Source organism: Polistes dominula, unplaced genomic scaffold (genome assembly GCF_049000335.1).
Source record: "Polistes dominula isolate Pdom_NZ unplaced genomic scaffold, Pdom_raw_medaka contig_24, whole genome shotgun sequence".
Taxonomy (NCBI): Eukaryota; Metazoa; Arthropoda; class Insecta; order Hymenoptera; family Vespidae; genus Polistes; species Polistes dominula.
The window spans coordinates 6,617,292-6,637,474 of record NW_028301150.1 but is presented as its reverse complement, the minus strand read 5'-3'; the positions used below and the strand labels follow the sequence as shown (position 1 = coordinate 6,637,474).

General features: G+C 25.5%; 1 protein-coding gene across 4 annotated transcripts; it reads left to right on the top strand.

The window, feature by feature from the left end:
• The first annotated feature begins 634 nt into the window (after positions 1-634).
• Positions 635-20,101, top strand: LOC107066651 (arylalkylamine N-acetyltransferase 1). Of its 4 annotated transcripts, none has more exons than XM_015321480.2 (4): positions 635-846; positions 15,642-15,915; positions 19,202-19,418; positions 19,584-20,101. In XM_015321480.2, exons 1-4 carry the CDS (start codon positions 673-675, stop codon positions 19,780-19,782), a joined length of 864 nt encoding a protein of 287 aa, XP_015176966.2. In that variant the 5' UTR covers positions 635-672; the 3' UTR covers positions 19,783-20,101. The 4 variants fall into 4 exon arrangements, with proteins under 4 accessions (XP_015176966.2, XP_015176965.1, XP_089033893.1 ...); XM_015321479.2 differs by having other exon boundaries at positions 636-850; XM_089177767.1 differs by lacking the exon at positions 635-846 and adding an exon at positions 1,190-1,213.
• The last annotated feature ends 82 nt before the right edge of the window (positions 20,102-20,183 follow it).

The following is a 20,183-nucleotide window of genomic DNA, read 5'->3' as shown; positions in this document are numbered from 1 at the left end:
ACGATTTACACATTAATCTATATTAATTACGTAAGAAATAAAAAAAAATAAATAGATAACACGAGAGATCGATTAATTTATATAAAAAATTAAATCAAGCAGAGTAAAAACTGACTATCCATAAGAAATAACGCAAACTAAACGTTAGGTTGGCTGACTCACTAAATGCAGCAGTAATAATAGTCGTAGTTGTTTTTAGGATCATATTCTCATACGTCACTAGTAACGAAAGTACCCGGAGTACTATTATTAGATGGAGATCACGCTTCCTAATTCGATTCAATAAAAAATAGATGAAAGAGTAACCCCTCTTTTTGTCATCATTGCATATAGTTATAGTATTAAAGGGTATAATATATATAAGTATCTACCTATGAAAATACACACACATAAATATATATATATATATATATATATATATATAAAGTTAATATATATATATATATATTAACTTTATATATGTTATTATATATTGTTATATATTAACGTAAGCATATACACATATATGTATGTATCCTACGTAGGTATCTATAAGTGTATATATATATTTAGATACTCTGTACGAAGGGATATTACGCGGCCGGATGGTAATGACCCTCCCTGCCGATGCGATGATCATCCTTCTTGAATTTGCAGTACGTAACTAACCATAGGCCAAAGGGGACACGATCTATGTACCGTGATCGACAAATCTCTAATAACTCGATCATTTCTTTTTTTTTATTTTCCTTATACCCATATTTTATCTCAACTCTTCTTTTTCTCCTTCAATTGGTGTGTTGTACACTCTGTGTGCGTGCGCGTGTACGTTTATCTCTCGTCACCTCATTGATAGGACGATTAAAAGTAGGTGAGTGTGCGAAATCATAATTTTAATTTTATTTTTTTTTTACTTTTTTTTAATGAACTTAAAATTATTCATTGGAATAATTAAATTCGTTTATATTGACGAAATTTATTATGAAAGCCTTTGTTCTTTTTTTATTTTATTTTTTCGATAACATTAGGAACGACCTTTGAAAATTGTAAATCATTCGTTGATTTTAATTACTTATATTGCATTATCTAAGTTTAAAAATTCACATTATCGTTATTGAAGATAAGTTATCGTTGTGTCGATATAGACACTATAATATATCATCTTATTATGAAACCAATTATATGTAGTTGCATATTGCGTCTCGATTTATTCTGAAATAATGTCAGAGCAACGGTATAGTGCATTTTTGTGTTTTGTTTTTAACTGTTTTAGTACAAAAAAACATCAATCGGAAGTATACGATATATATATATATATATATTCTTTTTTATTTATTATAATAGTGATATTTTTCGTAAAAATAGAAAATTTTAATAGGGAAATAAAAAAAGAGAAGAAAAAAAAACAAACGGTTCAGTGAATTTTGCGCAAATTCTTTCATTCATTCATTTTGTTTCATTAATAACGGAGACATGTGGAAAAAACGATTGCAACAATATTATTTTATTATTATGCGTGTCAATTCATTTTGTTCTTCTTGTTTTTCATTAGAATCCCATTACCATCGATTACTGCATTACCTTTATTAAGTCAATAAAACGATAAAAAAAAGAAATGACAAAAAATTTTATTCGTAAAAGCTCACAATCGTTAAATCGTTATGTTAGTTTTAACGGTTGAGTTTTATTATTTTAAACGACGTCTTGATAAAGGGAACATTAATATTAAATTCTTATTACAACGATATTGAGAGACGTTAATGTTAATTGCTCATTAATTAGGGTGGAGAAAAAAAATTACACTTAGAAACGATAAAAAAAAGGATAGAAACAAAAAAACCAATGTTTCTTCAATCAACAAATTGTTAATATTATATTTGTTATGTTACAATTTATAACATGATTTACAGATTTATGTTAATTCAAAAGAACAAAATTTTCGCGTATAAATTTTTGAAAGAAAATTCAAATAAAGTAATAATAATCTTGAAAAAATTCTTATACGCCAATCAGCTGATAAAACACTTATTATAATTAACAAAAAATACATATACATAATAAAATATAAACGTTGTCTTTGATATTCTTAGTAAACGTTTTCACAGAATATAAATATTTCTAAAAAAAACCATTTGAAAGAACTTTTCGAACAAATTTATTCGTTCAAAGATAATTCAAAAAAATATGTCGATAATATAAAAACAATCCTTTATTGCATAAATTACAAATAGCCTTTCAGATCAATCGTTCAGATAATTTTCCGAATATATTCAGATATATTAATCATTTTTGAAATTAATATGATTATTCTAGTTTAAATTATTACGTAAATTATTTATATAATATATTTATTATTATATTAAATTATTATATAAATTATTTATATAATATATTTATTATTATATTAAATTATTATATAAATTATTATATATTTATTATTATATATATATATAATATATATAATAACACAAAATGCCAGTTTTTTAATTTCATTTATTACGAATGATTCAAAAAGCAATGAAAAAATAAAACAAGTACATAATATGATTTATTGGTAGGCGTGTTACGTTTAATATGTATACGTAATTATTGAAATTTATCTAAAAGGATAAAAAAGGAAGGAGAATAAAAATGAGAAAAAGAAAGAAAAAGAATAAAAGCGCGAAAGAAAGAAAAAATACTAACTGCATTACATTTATGATATAGGTGTATATCGACAAAAAAGGTGATAAAAGGTATATCATTAAAATTATAGATACTCGTTTGTTTATATTAAAATATTTGAATGACGCATAAAAATATGTTTCAACAGACTTTAATAAGGTTTCTTTTTTAATGCATAAGAGAGGAAGGAAACGTATGATTAAGTCGAGAGCACTGAGACAGGTGCACTAGTTTAGAATTATGATGTTGTTTAGAAGAAGAAAAAAATAAAAGAAGAAGAAGAAGAAGAAGAAGAAGGAGGAGGAGGAGAAGGAGGAGGAAAACGAGGGTGGTGAAGGGGGTGGGGGAGGTGTAAAAATTATTACGAACGATTCCGAAGCATGATGGCATTGGGTTCAATGGTAATTAATACGCTTACATTATATGTCAGTTAATAGATTCATTACACGCAAGAAGTTACGTTCGTTGTTTTCAAGGTGATCAGGAATATACTCTATTGGTCTCTTGTCATCAGTTTATTCGCTAACTTCTTTTATTTTTATTAGTATGAAAACACCATTTCTCTATCTTTCTTCAATCTAGACGATTTTATCTTCCTTCTTTTTCTTTTTTTCTTCTTCTTCTTCTTCTTTTTATCTCTCCTTCCGTAGATTTTTTTTACCATTTAATACACCTCATCTCTCACGTAAGATCATTTCACACCTTCCGCGATTGATCGAATGTCAGACTCGCGCTATAGTTCTCTCGTTCTTAACATACGTAAGATATAAATAGAATTAAATGAAGCAATTTTATTAATAAATTGACACTTTTTCTTTTTCTTTCTTTTTTTTCTTATTCGTTCTCTATCTGCAAACGTAACTTCTCATTACTTTATATTAATAAATTTACGTTTTGATAATTTCATATTATTGTATTTTAATATTTTGTTTCTTTTTTTTAAGTAATGTAATATTATATAAATTAAAAAAAAATAAAACACAGCTGTTACACGTGAGACTTAAAAAAATGATCGTTTTACACGATCACTTTAATTACACATTAATTGTCATTTTTTTTTAAAATGACAATTATACACGTAATACTCGTAAATACAATGTTATTAAAATTCCAAAATATTTGATATAATTATATAATTATATTCGAAGAACGAATATAAAAAAAAAGAAAAAAAAAAGAAAAATTTAAAGCAATAATCTTTTCGTAGTAATACATTTTCTAATACTATTCTCGATATGGTCTTACATAAAAAAATAAAAAAAAAATAATTAAAAAAAACAATTGAACAATTTTATTTTCCTTCAATTAATATCGAAAGATAGTGGAACGCGGAAAAATTCTCTCAAACGAGACAAAATATAATTCTGAAAGAACTGATCTATTATGAATTACGTACTATAATAAATTTTAACATGACAAAAACAAAAGAAAGAAGAAAACTATTACGATAGTTTCTGTATGATCGATCGTTGTCACGTTCATATTTTATACTTCATACACGTCGCGGTTACCTTGTGAATTGTTTTAAACAAAAACGTAAATGGATAATTAAAAAAAAATATATATATATAAAAAAAATCAAGATAGGACTCGATCGAAGAGACGAGCCCCTCGTTTTTTTATCCTTTTTTTTTTAATGAAAGATCGATAAGATCTATCGATCGATAGATAGATCGATTCTTTTTTTTTATTATTAACAACTCTGAACACAAAGAGAATTGTTTTTCCGATAAACGCTGGATAAAAGTGTCTAATCGTTGACAGAAACAGTTGGATTTTTTTTCTTCTTCTTCTTTTTCCTCGTATTTTCTTATTTCTTCTTTTTTTCTGTTTTTTTGTTGTTGTTGTAAATTATCGTATTATCCACCGTCAATATCTGGCAAACAAAATATATTCGTACGAGAATAATTTACAATTCAATCAATGAGTTATATTCGCACCGTACATATCTCGTTTCTTGGAATCGTGAATGTACGGTGTTATACATTATTCGAAAGTATTTGCATTAAAGTCGTACAATTATATTCTAACTTATAATTATTAACAAAGAAGAAGAAGAACAAAAATGAAAAAGGAATATTTACCGTTTGAAATATACCGGTTACTTGCTAACGGTAGGTAGGAGGATCGTACATGAAGGATCGTTTTGAATATTTTCTAAAACGATATCTAACGCAAACTTAATCCTCCAATTTATTACGTTTAAACTTCCGTGTATTATTTTAATGTATTACTGATTAGACAATATTAAATATAATTATAACCTCAAAACTATGTTTCGCTAAAATAAATATATATCTTATTAAAATATATCAAAATTCACGTAATAAATTGCAAAAAATGTGTATTAAAAAAATGATAAATTTTCGTTCAAAAAAAATAAATATTAAAAAATAATTTTGGCGTTATCTTTTTGAATATTAAATATGACCTTGAAGCCAAATTCACGACGAAGAAAACGTAATATTACGTCCACTTTCAGAAAAAAGAATCGTCAAATTTTCGTTAAAATAATTTGTTTCCCTTTACTTTTTTCTCTTGTTGCTAATTCTTATTCGCAAATTTAAATATTTGATATGAAAAAGTGGAAGCGATTTAACTCCGCATGTAAAACAAAACATCGTATGTACATTCATGTATACATATACACAAACATACGTATACATATATCATATCGAGTACATAGATCCATCTTTGTATATCTTTCAAACTAACTGGCTTCTGCATTTTGTTTTATTTATTTTTTTGTTCAATCTATCCTAGCTAACTTTTATACAACTCATATTTCAATAACGTTACTAACGTTACTCAACGCGAGCTCCGATCCTGGTACTAACTGGAACAACTTGGGGTTTGAAGAAACCAAAAAGAAAACAAAAGAAAAAAAAGGAAGGAATATTAAAAAAACTATTGAAATGTATTAGAAATATGATTCCTTCTTGAAAAGTACATTATACAACAATACAACATATCGCTTTTACTGTCAATAACTGTATTTATTAAAAGACTTTTAATTATACGCGCACATAAGATAATTTATATCTTCAATAAAATCCTTGCGATACACATTTTATATAATACTTATATAAACTGTACATTTTAATATGTAAATTTGAAATTTTTGTTACAATTTTTAATGCGTAGTATAGTTCGAAGAAAATATTTCTCGCGAGTATGTGATACAAAAAGCTACTTAAAAGAAAAAGAAAAGAAAAAATTAGTTGAGAACAATGTGCGTATTAGACGAAATAAACGAATAAGTTTAATTTCGACTGATCGAATTAATTACCTAAAAATTTCACTCCACCCCCCCCCCTAACTCTTCGACCCTCTAAAAAAAACACACACACACACACTGAAGAAATTGACTACAAAAAAATTAAAAAACGTTTATCCATTAGATCATAATTATAAAATACATAATTACAATCTAGTCACACATACATATTCACACATATTGTATAATTCAATCGATTCAGCTCGATGACCCTTCTCCAGTATAAACAATAATATAATTGTTTCATGACGTGACCTTGATAATGCAACCGAGACCCGACTAAATGATCTTTGACGTCGATCTGAAAAATTATATATATGAAAGAAACAATAGTTTTGTCGAGGTCAAAGGAGGATTCTCTCGTGGCTACCGCATCCGGTTCGTTCTGTGAAGAAATATGTATATGTATAGATAATAAACTAATGTCTAATGTTTCAAGTAAACGTATAGAGAAGAGTAATAATAATCATACGTTGATCGTTTCATTTATCGAAGGTCAAGACGATTATCGATAGATCGATAATATCGATTGGAACGGAGATCCTTTGAATTTCCTAAGGATCTAATCTTATATATTTTTTGTAATAAAAAAAAAAATAATGTCTCGTAAAAAGTATTATTATTATTAATAATAATAAGAAAATAAATAAATATATTTTATATATATATATATTTATAATAAATATAATGTATTATTTTCATAATATATTATATAATATATATTATATTTTATATATTATATATAAAATTATATATTATAAATAATATATAATATATAATTATAATATTAAATAAAAAATAAAATTAAATATAATACATATAATATATAGTAAATATAAAAATTATATTATATATTATTATTATTATTATTATTATTATTATATATGATTATACATTAAATATACTATTATATATATAATTACATATAAAATTATTATTATTTTATTTTGTAATTATATTATATATAATTATAATATAACCATTATCGATGTTAGAGTAATATATTACCGTTGTTTGTTCAATCATTCGTATTATATTAAATTATTTTTATTTGTTTTTTTTTTAGATAAAACTTTATATAACCATAGATGTTAGGTAAACGATCAACTTACGAGCAATAACCTTATCCCATTTGAATCCGGTTTAAAATATATGGCACACCTTTTTAATCTAGTATATACACTTAAGTTTACCTTTTACTTTTGAACGAGAACAATAAACATTAATACTAATCGAATATATCATTATTTTAAATGATCGAATTATTGGTATTTTTATATATACTTTTATTGGGGTATGATTGTATATATATATATTAGGGTGGGTCAAAAAAATCAATTATTTTTTTTTTACAAGTGACACGGAAAAATGGGATACTAGACACCTTAAAAAAATTCTCACCAAATATGAGCTCTTAATTTTAATAGGAAGATCCTCCGCATCGCAATTTTTTATTTTTTTCTCAGTCCAATAGAATAAAATTCATACCTCATCATTATATGATTGTAGAGAAAAATGTTCTAGAAGAATTTTGTAGGAAATTTAATGCTCTACAAAAAAAGGTATCATATTTTTTCCGTAAACCTCACCATTTGAATGATATTGACGATTTAAATTTGATTATTTTAAGACAAATTTCATTTTTGTTTATGAATTTTATAACTCGACAATAAATGACTATTAAAAAATGCGCAATACAAATTTTTATAGGAAATTAACTGCTCTATAAAAATGGTGTCTTATGTTTTAGCAAATAAATTAAGCGTTCAAAAGATATTCATCATCAAACTTTTTTGTTAAAGAGCATCGAAAAAATTACCCTACTTGCAAAAAAAATTGTTTGAAAATTAATAACTCAGTTGAAAATTGAAATAAAAAACTTTTTTATAACAAATTGGACAGTTTTTTTCTCTAAAACTGAAACATATAATAATATATTTATAATGAAAACTTTGCTTTTTTTTATTAATAAATAATTAACTAAGCGATAAATAATGTACAATTTATTTTTTTAAATGTAGACAAATATACTTACACATAAAAAAAAACTTGAAAAATATTTTGAAGTTTCTCAGTTGATAAAAACTAAAATTTGTGTAAATTTTCGCAAAACTTATAAATTAAATTGAAATTTTTCGAATATCTAATCAAAAATTTTTAAAATCAGTACACATGACAGTTTGATGATGAATATCTTTTGAACGCTTAATTTATTTGCTAAAACATAAGACACCATTTTTATAGAGCAGTTAATTTCCTATAAAAATTTGTATTGCGCATTTTTTAATAGTCATTTATTGTCGAGTTATAAAATTCATAAACAAAAATGAAATTTGTCTTAAAATAATCAAATTTAAATCGTCAATATCATTCAAATGGTGAGGTTTACGGAAAAAATATGATACCTTTTTTTGTAGAGCATTAAATTTCCTACAAAATTCTTCTAGAACATTTTTCTCTACAATCATATAATGATGAGGTATGAATTTTATTCTATTGGACTGAGAAAAAAATAAAAAATTGCGATGCGGAGGATCTTCCTATTAAAATTAAGAGCTCATATTTGGTGAGAATTTTTTTAAGGTGTCTAGTATCCCATTTTTCCGTGTCACTTGTAAAAAAAAAAAATAATTGATTTTTTTGACCCACCCTAATATATATATATATATTTTTTTTGTTTTTTTTTGTTTTTTTTTTTTTGACAATATTTTTTGTCCAATTCTGTTTTTAAGTTTGTTACATTTGTTTTTGTTTGTTTTTTCATATTTTTAATGCTCGATTTAAAACAAGTGGTCGGTTTTATTTATACATTTCTCTTATTTTTATTTTTTATTTCTTTGAATTATATTGATTAAACGTTATTAATTTTTTATATTTTAATAATTGTTTATTCGATTAAAGAGAGGTGGAGATCGATTTTGATTTGAAAAAAAAAACGATGAATTTAATCCTTATCGCGATTTTATTTCATTATTCGTCATCCAATAAATATTTTTTCTTCGTTTCTTCGATCATTTTCGAAGAAACAACGTATATCTAATTTTGTTATTTTATCATGTATATCTATTCTGCAATTATTATCACAAATCTCGACTACTTGGACTATTTTTTACGTTTGATTTAAAAAAAAGAAAAATATCTATCGATCAATCGGTTGATTGATTGTTTGATTTATAAGATATTTATATAGAAACTATTTATTTAGATTAAAATTGAATTTTTGTGAAAATACGAAAATAACGGATATATTTATTTATCTTTCACCAAAGTCACGTTTGATCTCAAACCATCTTAGATAAATCCCTCGAATATAAATTATCTCATCTTAGTTTAATATCAAAGATTTATTCAAGGATCAAAGCTTTCACAAGATCACTTATATCCTCGATCCAAAATGATTCATCTTACGTGAACGTAAAGCTTCTAGGATAATTTTCAAACGGATACGCCTATCAAAGACATTATCTTTCAAGGTATATATGTATATACATATACCTACTATATAACATATCTACCTACTATTGTCACGTGATCAATAGTTAGATAATTAATAATTTGTCATTATTATGTTTTTTTTCAATATTCATCATGTGCTACGTTAATTTAACTGCTATTTGTCTATATATATTCTTTGAATGATCTCGAATTATCTTAAAAAACATATTTATACATATTAATAATACTCGATACGTAATATTGATATATCGTTTTGTTATTGAATACTTTTTATTTCAATGTTAAACCTATTTAAAGAAAAAAACTAAATCCTTAGTATAGTTAGGTCATTCATTTCGTATCAATCGATATTAAAATATAATAAAGGTTTTCTCCTTGCATTAATGTTAATGTCTGCAATAACGTCCTTATAAAGTATACGGAACGATCGATAAGATACATGCTTTTAATTTTTATGTATGTCTCTTCTATCTATATCACAAATTCGCACACATATATTTATACGTGTAATTTCTTCTTATACTTTCGTATAAAGAAATATTGCATACTCAAGACAGATGTATGAACATGCAATACATAAATAGATCTACATTTATATTAACATCTCACATATATGTTCTTATTTAGAAATATATATACATGCATTGTATTAACTTACTTTCACATACAAGCATACAAATCTTAGGTTTCTATTTACACGTGTATGTATACATATATACATGCATCATACGTACTTACATATACATACATATGAATTAATACTTACGTTATACTTATGTACATATATAGATTAGGTACACAAGTATTAAATCGTAGGTTTGTCTAATATATAAGTGTCCTTTAAACTTCAAACGAGGTATGCTATAGTCTTGAGAGAACGCATACATCGATATAATAAATAAAATAATACTTAAAAAGATTGTAACCTCGTGAAATCGCAATAACTTTTCCTTGCACGCACCTAATTTATAACAAACACCTTCAAAAAATAAAAACTTTATAATTTAATCCGATCATCGTCCATTGACTGAGGTTTTTTATCACATTCTCTTCCGTTCAATTTTTTATTTACCTATTCACATCCGTATACATATACTGGGTGTTTTTCTTTACGTTTTATTAGAAATAAAATGGGACTGATATTTGTTAAAAAAAAGCAATATCATTTGTTTCTTACATTTAATCATAAAATTTGTTTAGACACCTGTTATCCTAAAATGAAAATAAGACACCTTGCATAACCTTTGTATGTTAAATAACAAGAAAAAATATATTTCATTATTATCCAATAATAGTATTGATTTTAATTTTAGAATCGTAATAATGTTATACCATGTCATACCAAGATGAAAATAAGACACCTTGTATTATCCTTTGTATGCTAATTAACTAGAAAAAAATATATTACATTACAATTCAATATGATAATGTTGCAATAAGAAAATATTGCTTTTATAATTTGTGAATCATAATACTTTATTGAGACTCCTGTTATACCAAAATAAAAATAAGACACCCACTATATCCTTTGTATGCTAATTAACAAGAGGAAATATATAAATATATTACATTACAATCTAATATAATTATGTTTCAATAAGAAAATATTGCTTTTATAATTTGTGAATCCTAATACTTCGTAAAGACTCCTGTTATACCAAAATGAAAATAATACATCCTATATATCCTTTGAATGCTAACTAACAAGAGAAATATAATATTAAAAAATAATATAAATATTATTATTAATAGTAATATAAATATATTACATTACAAACCAATATGATAATGTTACAATAAGAAAATGTTGCTTTTATAATTTATGAATCATAATAATTCATAAAGACCCCTATTTTACCAAGATGAAAATAATACATTATGTATATCCTTTTTATATGCTAACTAACAAAATAAAAAATATATTACATTACAATCCAATCAAATAATAATATTAGTTTTAATTTTGTAATGATAATAATTTATTTAGATCTTATTGTACTAGGATATAAAAAAAAATGGGACACCCTATAATACTTAGGATCCTTAGATATCATAATGCAAATGACATTGGCATGAATCTCGATCTGGGCATCCTAAACTGCATTCATAGTTCCGTATCTGTCCCTGAACCTGCAAGAACAGTTCTTGTGCCATTCGTTACCGAGCGTCTATATAAGAAAGGAGGACGTCCTATCACAAAGCACAGTGTTAGATTACCACCTCGGCAACATCGTCGTTGTCGGTGTCGTTGTCGTTGTTGTAGTCGTTGTCGTTGTCGACGTATATTACAACGAATAACAAATCGTATTTATTATTTTTAATAACCAACACAAACAAACAAAATAATCAAACGTTTTTAATTTTTGTTTTCATCAATTTTCATTCAATTGAAATTTGTTTCTCTCTTTTTTTTCATTTCAACTTTTATCCGTACTATAATCAATTTTCCAAAAATCAAAAAGAAAAAAAAAGAAAACGTAAAATTAATACAAAATATAAGTAAATAGTTTGATCGTTCATTTAATACGCGCGCGTATTCGTTATTAGATAAAAGTAATTAAAACTAAAAGTAAAAAGTTCATCAATCATGGAGACCGTTTTGGCAAACACGTTGTCCAAGACAACCATAATTGGGGAGTCTAACATCGAACAGAAGAGCAAAACTAATTTTGCTAACGATGCCAAGAAAATGACGAGATACTCGGTAATGTGATCATTTAATATTTATATTTTTATGTTTATTTACTTCATTATTATTATTATTAGTATTGTTCATTGTAATGTTAAACGGTTAACGATTTATTGAAGAGAAAGGTAATGGATTGCATTGAACGCATTGATATATATTTTACGTATATATATATGTATACCAAATGACCCATTTAATTGTCTCGAAAGAATCCGATTCGTACTTTCTTTTCAAAGAAATATTATAGAAATGTTTATTATCGATTACTACGGCATACGTTTGATGATATCAACATAATCGATTATTTCGTTCTATTTTTTCTTTTATGAAACCAATTGTGTAATCTATTGTGTATTTCTTAGCTCATACTTATTGACTATCAATAATTGAGGATAATTTTTAAACCAATTATTTCCCCCACCCCCTATGCGTAATCGTATTTAATGACATAATAATAATAATAATAATAATAATAATAAAAATAATAATTGTTCAGTTATGTCATATACGTTTGATAGACACATAGATAAGACCAAATTTTATTTATCATTAGCTAATAAATCCTTCTTTTCTTTTTTTTGTCGTTGTAATATTATGATTGTAATTATTATTTAATCGAAATAATTTCTCTCAATATCTTCTATGTTATACTTGACGATTTATTCATACGTGCGACTAATAAATTATTTCTTCAAATGTACGTTAAATATCAAAAAATGTTTCGAACAAAATTACAACATATACAAACTACATATACAACAATACAACATATACCAAAAATTTTATATATGTTTATCGAGAATAATGATGTAAATTGTATAATAATTTTTTCCTATTGTCTTTTATTTTTTTTTTATCGTAATAGAAAAAATTATTTAAGCTTACATTTAAAAGTCAATAGTAAAATGTATGACAATTCAAAAACTAGATTTATTTATTTTGACCTCATGAGTTTTATATTTCGTTCAAAAAAAATATCAATGAACTAATTATTACGCATATCACATAATTTCATTTCACTGCGTATCGTAAGATTTCATTAAACTATCCAAACATTTATTCGTATAACAAACACAGATAAGAAGTAATTTCGGTGAATATAAAATAAAGTAAAAAAGCAAACAGAATTGAAATAAAATTTGATTTATGAAGATTATGTACAATATAAATTAGAAGTATTAGAAAAATTTGGAGAGAAGAAAGGGAAAAACTAGATCAATGACGATTTAGTTTGATTGATCTAATTCTAAGTAATAGATACGTAGACGCCGTTGACCGGGCATAAACGAGAAGCATGATCTAAAGAGATTAAAAAAAAAAAAAAAGTGGAATAAGAAACGAAGAGACTAAAAAGAAAAGGAAAAAAAACATACTTGAAGAAATAGACACACACACAACACAAGCAAAGAAAGACGTTCGTGTCAATTTTCGCAATGATATACTAACGCACTATTATTAACAATAAGAATAATGTGTCGCGTGTGAAAACACGTTAATTGAATTCTCCAAGCGAAAACAAGCTAAAAAGAAGATGACGAATGCTATACACGCTTTTTTACGTTTAGTTGCGAAACAATTGTATTTATTATTAATGCAGGTATCGTTTATGTGTACTTACATACTCAATATATATATATATATATATTTAATATATGAATTGGGTTGGGTTCCAATGAGTAACGGAATTGGAACTTTCTTTTATTAAGGGGTTATATACAGTTAGACGGCCGAAAAAAAGTGAATTTTCCAGAATTTTTTCTGAGAAACCTTTTAAATTTATTGATCCAAAAATTTATACACATATTATGGTATCTTTTAACTGTATTTTAAGACTTAGTACTAGTAAAAATATTTATTTGAAAAAGAGCTACAGCTGATCTCCAGGAGCTCCTCTCAAAAAAGACGTTTTGCGGTGACCACTATATCTCGGAACTGGATCATCTTAAATTAAAAAACCAAACAGATTTCGTTAAAATAATGTTAAATCTAGTAATTAATCGAAGGAATAAGCAAAATAAAATTTTTTGACAAAATGGCGGTTTCTCAAAAAAAAAAATCGATTCTTCACCGAAATTTCGGCCTTAAATTGTTTATAAAAAAAAAAATATCTATCGGAGAGAAAAAATCTTCGATTAATTACTAAAAAATATATTTAAGAAGGTCGTGTTAAAATTTGAGACTAATCGGTTTAGCCGTTTTCGAGTAATGTTGGTCACCGACTTTGATAACACCATTTTGAGAAAAACGCGTTTAAAGTTTGTACCTTGTACTTCAAGCACTCTGAAACGCCTTTTCAAATTAGCTTGTAACTTTGAAAATATTCACCGGAACGATATGAAATTTTCTGTGTGTATTCTTAAATATATGTACATTAAGAAAATAAAATAAAAAAAAATCGATTTTTTGAAAATTCTAACTGTATATAACCCCTTAAGAAAAAAATATTTACTTTGATATGTTTAACAATGAGATAAATAATAAATTAAATACATTATGAAATTACTTATTGAATCAAATTCGATATTACATATGTGCATATATGTGTAATACACGCGTGTTTAGTATATTTATAGGTTTGGAAAATGTATGCATATTGCATATGCATTTTGTTAACTGTTATAATATAAAAGGCAATAAAAAAAATAAATAAATAGGATTTATAATACTAGTCAAGAAGACGAGTTAAAAAAATGTTTGAATAAACTTAGGTCTTTTTAAAATGAATTATTTCGACGTAAATCAAGTATAATTATTTATGATCGATTAGATATCGTAAATTAATTTCTTGGTAAGATATTGAATGTACAATATATAAAGGTATTTATACTTTGGAAGTACACTAGTTTAAGAAATATTTGAAAGTGTTAATACGATAGAGATATCGGTATGTCGGAATTCAAATGGCAGAAAAATATATCGAATATCTATTTATTTGTATATATTAATACTCGAGTCTATGAAATAATCTTTATAAACTTATCTTGACAATCATGAATGAATATATTTCTATGCAAATTTCTATGTATAGATTTTAAATGTGTTATTAAAAGACTCGTTTTTTTACTATATCGATTGCTCATAAATAATGAAGCTTAATTTAACTATTTTTTTTTTATCATCTTATATGCAAATACTATTGTCTATATATGTCAGCACATTGTAGGGTTAATAGTATTATATATAAATATCACCATTGATTTATTAATAGAATTACAATAATTCTATTTATAGATAGATTTATAGAATTAAAATAATTCTAATTATAATAATAATGAATGGAATTACAATATATTTGTTTCTTTTTTAATTTCAAAATATGAATATCATCAATTTATGTTGTTAAAAAAAGAATGTATAGGACCTACGTTTAAAAATAATTGTCAAATCAATAAAAAATTTATTATTATTTGTTTAGTTTATTAAATAATTTTTGTAACACATATGATAATGAAAAAAAAGTAAAGAAGAAGAAAAAAAAATTATCAATCGTATCAGAGTAACAGAGATGATTTTTATCTTACGTTTGAGAAAGCATTAATACAAAAACGATCATTGAATAATATCATTCATTTTCAGTTGGCGGATTCCGCCGATTCAGTGATGAACACCGCCATGGATTATTACATTAAAATAATAACGAGAGAAGACGAGCACAGGGTATTGAAATTCCTCAGGAGGTTTTTCTTCCGTGACGAACCTCTAAATCAATCAATCGCATTAATACCGGAAGGTGAAGACACAACATGTCACGAATTGGAAGATTATTGCAAAGATTCATCCCTTGAAAATAATTTAAGTCTTATGGCAATATCATCGTCTACCGGTGCAATTATTGGCGTTTTGTTAAACGGTGAGTTTAGAAATATTTTCAATGTGCTTATAAACAACGTACATAGCTAACGTACAAAACTATTGTGTGAGTTTATGTGTATAGATGTGTGTATGTATGTTCGTCGCTTAACAAAACGCGTATATATGCACACACAATACACACACGTGTTATACAAATAAATGAATTTATAAGCTCGTTCTTAACGTGTTTTTATTATTCATATTGTTTATGAACACATATTGTTATGAATATACGTTTACATTCATGTATGAATATGCATGTGCATTATATACCGTGTATTTCTATGAATTTATGCGCAAATATAACCATGAAAAGAAATTAATACCAACTAATAGGATGATAAGAACAGTCTAAACAACGTATTATTTTAATTGTTAGATATTCAAGATCGCATAACGTGTTACTAAAGCGCATGCAATTATCAGTGTTGATATTTGCATAGTTTCGTTAAAACAATGTTGTTAATTAATTCGTTCTTATATAGAATTAAAATTTTTAATTGGATATTATTTTAACAATAGATTTTATTCATTCAACATATTTCTTTTTACTTTACCAACATTTATTACATAGCATAATTTATAACAAAAATTTAACGAATGTTATTTTTGAAAATTGATCCTCGTGTAAATTCAATGACGTAAAGATTATCAGGATTGGTTTTTATTTAATGTTAGATAAGAATTGATAAGAAAAACTAATGTGCAATAAATACATATTAAAAAACCATAATACGATATTCTAAGTAAACAGTATACAAATCTATATAAGCTGATTTTCTTTATTAATTCAATGGCATAGAATATATATATATATATATATATATATATATATATATATCGAATAGTTAGTTATATAAGATTTAGTATTTTCAATAGGAAACCAAAAACAATCGCGTGTAAATAAATAAATAAAAAATTATATAAATTCTTTTATAAAGAACCTTATTTGTAAAGCGTTAAATTTCCTACAAAAATTTGTATTGTGCACTTTTTAATAGTCATTTATTGTTGAGTTATAAAATTCTTAAACAAAAATGAAATTTATCTAAAAATCATCAAATTTAAATCTTCAATATCATTCAAATGGTGAGGTTTACGGAAAAAATATAAGATACCTTTTTTGTAAAGCGTTAAATTTCCTACAAAATTCGTCTAGAACATTTTTCTGTACAATCAATAAATAATGAGGTATGAATTTTAATCTATTAGACTGAAAAAAAAATAAAAAACTGCGATGCGGAGGATCTTCCTATTAAAATTAAGAGCTCATATTTGGTGAGAATTGTTTTAAGGTGTCTAGCAACCCATTTTTTCGTGGCACTTGTAAAAAAAAAAAATAATTGATTTTTTTGACCCACCCTAATACATATATTATGTGGGATAGCGGGGGGATAGATAGGGAGGGGAGCGCCTCCATGCCAAACTTATTGGGCCTTCGTGAGAAGGATTGGTCGGTGGGCCCTAAATAGCTCAATTGGTTAAAAGAGCAGTCGCCCGGAAAGCGAAAGATCCGTGGTGTTCGAGTCCCGGTCCTCTAGTCAGTCCAGCGGTCCAATTATTTTTACGAATCCCACACACATATATATATATATTTATTATTTAAAAATATCCTAAAACAGATCGTATAATTACCCACGATTAGAAATGCAAAGATATTAAATACGCTTGTAAATCTAATTTTGAAATATATCCATTAAATTATGTAAGAACTATATAATAAATCAATCCCGATACACGTTTAGAATTTTGCAACGTGGTTACGTGAAATTTCTAGATAAAAATTCATACACGATGATAAATAATAATAGAAAAAAAGACTTTACGATAAGTATATTTCAGATGTCATATAAAAGTCCTATTTTAATATAAAGTTTATATAATTCTATAATTTTCTAAGCAACAAAAAAGGCATTTTTAAATAACAGTGGAATTAGCAGATCATTTTTATAAGCAATTAGAATTTGCAACAAATAATACGATTGTTAGATAAAAATATATGTAAAGAGAAAAAAGAAAAAAAAATCCAAAAAATATAAGGAAGATAGGATCGTATAATCTGCTATTAGGCTTACATTATTGAAAGTTAATTCCTACATAGATTCAATAACAGACCGATTAGCAAATCATTCTGATCACACGATTAGAATTTTCAACGCCACGAACGTCAAAGATGACACGAGATCTGCGGCATTGGAAATAATGATTACCAACGTCTAACGTTTCTAAGATATTCAGATTCTAATACAGTTAAGCATTAGCGTTAAACGTTTTACAATAGACCTTTTTTTTCTGTTTCTTTTTATTTTTCATAGATACATGATATTAGATTTTTAACGAATAGAGTAGCGTGTCGGAAACCAATTAACGGTTCTTTTCATCTAGATGCATTCGATGGATAATAAATGCACATATGTGTCTGTCTGTATATGTTTATGAACATATACTCGTGTACTACGAATCTTATTTATCTGAAAATAGATACTCTCATTATTTAGTAATATTCAAATGAGTATCTCGATAAAGGGAAGGGAAAAAGGAAAAAACAAACAAAAAGTATTAAACAACAAAGGTGGGTTTAAATGGTGAGTATCAACGTTGTAATGAAGGTGTCGAGGAAAAACAATGCTCTTTATCGCGGAGAAGGGATCTTTTAAATCGTTATCTTAAATCTAGACTGTGTCGTATATTATTTCTTTGTGTAAGTTAAAATATTAACTCTTGCTACGTAAACGTCTAGATGATAAAATGAATCGTTGAAAAATTATTCTGAGAAATGCAACACGAATCTGTATTGATCCTATTTTATTATTAAAATTTTATGTTATTTATTTCATATTCTTTTTTTCTTTTTTTTCTGTGTGTGTATATATTTATGATTTTGAAAAAGAATTTTTATTAATGAATCAAACCTATGAAATAACACAACTAAGATTATCGTTAAACACTTGTTTTTTTATTGAAAAAAAAAACGAAAATAAAAAAAATATTTCTTATGACAAAATTTATTAATACACCCTGTTTGCGGAGCGCGTTATGTGTGTGTATGCATGAGTGTCGTACGTGTATCATAAAGAAAAGATAACATTATCAAATTTATTCAAAATATATACAAGAGTTGATTGATAAGTTTTGAACATATTTATCTTATATAAAAGAAAAAAAGAAAAAACATTGTTTTTACGTTAAATTAAAAACTTTTCAATCCACTCTACGTAGATATACGACAGTTATGCTATTTATTAATTAATAACAAAAATTTGATGTGCGCTTTTTTTTGTCAGGAAAAATGGAGCCATGCGAAGAGGAAGAACCAGAGTACATAAAAAATTGCGAAAATTCTAAATTTAAAATGATATTGAGGTTTTTGCATTACATCGATAAAAATGTAAACGCAGATGGAAAATTTCGAAATCAAAATATATTAGAAATTAGAATAATTTCAGTAGATACTAATTGGAGAGGCAAGGGTATTGCCAAGGCTCTCATCGAAAATACCACGTGAGTGTATAATTAATTAAAAAAAAAAAAAATAACAAAAAAGAACATTACATAAATTAATAATAAACAAGGTATTAAAATTGTTTCAGTAATTTGTGATCTATTTTTACTAGTGTCAAATTAGATTTTGTTATAATTTTATTTTTTTTGCTTATGTGTTCTCAGACAAATCGCAAGAGAACGTGGTTTCAATATAGTACGAGCCGATTGTTCGTCGATGTTTTCTGGAAAATTATGCGAACGACTTGGTTTCGAAGCGATATTTCAAATTAAATATACTGATTATCTCGACGAAAATGGAAAACCTGTTTTCTCGCCTGAACTTCCACACACGGCTGCTATAACGTATATCAAAAGATTATAAAATCATATTTTCTAATCAAAAACTTTGAAAATAAAAACAATTAATGTGATTTAAATTAAGAGTGTAACAATTGAGAGTGAAAAAGAGATACGATTAGATTTAAATTTTTTTTTTTATAATCCAAATGAAAGATGTAAATATGTGTTTATTGTAATATTACGAACTTAGAATCATGTATCATTATTTTCTTATTACGAAAAAGATAATTAGCTTTCACTTTTTTTTGCGAACATTCATCGAAATTTCATAAAATATTCTCAAATTTGTATACATTTAAATCTATACGACAATAAAATTATTAATTGAAATATATTTAAAATCTAGGAATTTTTATTACTTTTATTTTCATTTAATGTTAAAATATTCGTAATTGTTATTAACTATATACATATATATATGTA